The 3,045-nt window shown below is 46.0% G+C and overlaps 1 protein-coding gene across 1 annotated transcript; it reads right to left on the bottom strand.

Annotated features, from left to right (window-relative positions):
- Positions 1-381: 381 nt before the first annotated feature.
- Positions 382-2,327, bottom strand: NGA_0064120 (uncharacterized protein; the record flags this gene model as incomplete). Its single annotated transcript, XM_005853836.1, has 3 exons — positions 2,026-2,327; positions 1,524-1,553; positions 382-410 (listed from the first exon to the last, which is right to left on the bottom strand). Exons 1-3 carry the CDS (start codon positions 2,297-2,299, stop codon positions 382-384), a joined length of 333 nt encoding a protein of 110 aa, XP_005853898.1. The 5' UTR covers positions 2,300-2,327.
- Positions 2,328-3,045: the final 718 nt, after the last annotated feature.

The following is a 3,045-nucleotide window of genomic DNA, read 5'->3' as shown; positions in this document are numbered from 1 at the left end:
GCTCATTTTTATCAGGTGTAACAGTGGGCGCGTGAGATATGAACAAGTGTTGTTACTTGTGAGTTGGCATCGTGTATGCTATGTTCATATTTGTGATGCCGTGCTGAGAATGAGCATGTGAGCGCTCAATGGTTACAGTCCATATATAATCGATTTATGTGCCGAGAAGGCCAGTTTTCGGGCGACCCAGCCCCTTTCAGCAACCTTCGTCTAGTTTCTTAACGAAAAAAGTCCTAGGTTGGGTGACACACACGATGATAAACAAAACCGTTTCTTCCAATTTCTCCCGACTTGTTTAACCAGACACCTACCCCGCATTACACACCTCATGGCCATGACCTGCGGCAGCGTGGTACTTTTCTGGAACTCATATTATATGTTTTATATGCTGGAGCGGAAGTCAATGTTTGCTGAGGTGTCGTGTTTTGGGCGACTCCAGGTATGGCCAGGTATCTGGGTAGGCGTTATGTACAAGGAGCAAAGCCGACGACCATGGTCGACAGGAATGAGCGTGCATAGTACTGCTATAATATTTCCAAAGATGGCCGTCGATTAAAACAAAATGTATAACTCACTTGAAGGATTTTTACTCGCTCGCAATTTCAAGAATCCCGGGTAGATTCCTTGCTGATGTCTTATCGGTCATCCTTTTTATGTCTGATTGCTTTCCTTTATCCCTTTCTATTTCAATATTTTCTCCTGGATCTTATCTCCTTGAGTACAGACTTCTTAACGTGTCCATGATCGAGGGCTGTAACTTGTCATAAAGCGCATGCGAAATCAAGGTACAATACCCTTTGTGGCTTTTTCCGCTGTCCCTCCTGCTACATTCACAACGTCGGAGCCTACGGTCGCCGCCGTGTCTATTTGAATTCCATTTGCATTTGTTCCAATTATCCTTGGATCCTGTTTTAAAAATGTTTCTTTGATGTCGGAGCGGAAGAAGTTTGACGCGAATTCGTTCCGGTCGATGAAGCGCATGATTTCTGGCATTGACAACAACTTTTCGAAGGTATGGTTCCGCCCGACTTCCCGGAGAACACGCATATCAACACCTGGAAAGTGTAGGTCATTAAACACGTCCTGCAGCTCTTCCACCGCTGCAGGATCCCCCTCCTGGGCCCGGCGAAACAAGCTTTGAATGGCAGGGTTGGGATCTGCAGCCATCTTTGCTATTGTTGCGGCTGTTTGCTGAGGGTCTTTCACCTTGATGAAAGCAACTTTGGCAAAATCAATCACGTTCTGCACCCCGATGGCGAAGCCCTCCATTGTCTATTTCCAAGAAATCGGGTGCATGATGAGTGTTTACGAGATGTCAGGCTTGAATTTGGTGGTGCTTCCTGCCGTCTTCATAGGAGAAACCCTTCGCTGAAACCAAACAAGAAGGCTTGATGTCACACCAAGTAAGAACCTTCATTGTCACCCTGGCATTTGCACAGATGCTTCTCTCTAATTCAATGGTTGTATAATCGGCTACAATCCATTTATATGCGTCATTGCTCTCCTTTCAAGGACCTACGCACCTCTCTTGCGCTTAGTCGCCGACCAGTAATCTGACGGAAACCGTCGAAGGCAGCAAGGAGCGGCATCTCTTTCAAAATGCGATGTTGGATCTCAACATTTTTTAATACGGCCTGAAAAGCTTTGCTTTTCACCCCCCGGGTGAAAAGCTCTAAAGGATCCACATTGCCTTTCGCTATTTTTTGCAGGAAAGCCACCTTGTCATTGGGTCGCAATGGCTCTTGTGGGTGTGTATGAGGGATATGACGAGAAACCGACAGAACTTCTATTAGGGGCTTGCATCAACAGAAAAACTCTTAGAAAGGCACTGCCGAGGATAAAGATGGAGAAATGTGAGATAAAGAAACCCCACACAGACAAGAATATGCCTCCTCGAACGTCTCTGCAGTGCCTGCTTCTCTTCGCTTTGCCTCACGTAGTCTGATCGTCAATCTAGTTATTGACGAAGTCGCAAAGACTTTTCCGAGGGGAAGGCTGCTTCAAAGCTAAAGCTCCACTACTCACGATCAAAACCGCTTGCTGCTTGCTGCAGTCGTCTCTTTCTCTTGGCTTGCTGTCTTTCCTTTCCGTTCCGATCATCAAGTGTCTCTTGATTCCTTTGTTGCTCGTTATGGTCAAGTTGCTGTCCATGGGTATCCACAACATTGCCCGTTGTTGACTGAAGGCGGGTAAATGGTCTTGCTTTATCATTTGCTTTCACAATCATCGCTGCGAGTAAGGCGATTAACAGGAGAAGCAAGCTCCTACGGCGCACATTCTCTGTCGTAGGCCATGTCATTGCTGTACGCTGCCAAATCACAACCCTGGATCAACCGTGAGATCATTAAAAAAATGCATGTGAATTAATGGAACGATATGCCGTGGCCCGCCGTCAAATGATCGAGTGCAAAAGAATGTTACCGCCGATCGGCGTTTCAAAATCTGAATGGAGCCATCCTCTCACTCGTCAAATAAAAATTATTCGATCATGCTGTCATGACTATGGAGGCTCATTCAGGCAAATGCTTGGCACGACAAGGAACCCGTCCCACTTGGTCTCCTCGGCGTGGCGAAGACCGTTTAAATTTGAGTGGACGTAGTCCCGAGCCGTTATTCGTGCTGGGGGGTTCAAGACTTATTACCAAAAGTGCGACTGGGGCGAATGCCCCGCTAAAAGTATTTAATGGATGTGAAGGCCAGTTTTGGATTATTTTTTGGAATGGGTGCTAAGAATTTTGAAAGAAATAAGGAAGCAGCGACAGAAAAATGGCACATGATAGCAGTTGATTTCGGTAAGACACGCTAATTTGATGTTTTGTGAAAGACACGCTTACAGCCCACTTGATGACGACTAATGCTTTGAAGGGTCCAAAGCCATGTGATGTCATTATGTACAGCTCGTATAGCTATGTAGGATGACGAAATTAATGTTCATGTACATAACATGATCACACGAAAGCTATGACGGACCAAGGAGGTCAGGCGGGATCGCCTTGTTCTGATCCCACTTGACTCCTCGTGGTGGCTTCATCTACTATCTATATT

Source organism: Nannochloropsis gaditana (assembly GCF_000240725.1).
Source record: "Nannochloropsis gaditana CCMP526 unplaced genomic scaffold scaffold712, whole genome shotgun sequence".
Taxonomy (NCBI): Eukaryota; class Eustigmatophyceae; order Eustigmatales; family Monodopsidaceae; genus Microchloropsis; species Microchloropsis gaditana.
Note: the sequence above shows the minus strand (reverse complement) of the source record. Positions and strands in the feature narration are given on the sequence as shown.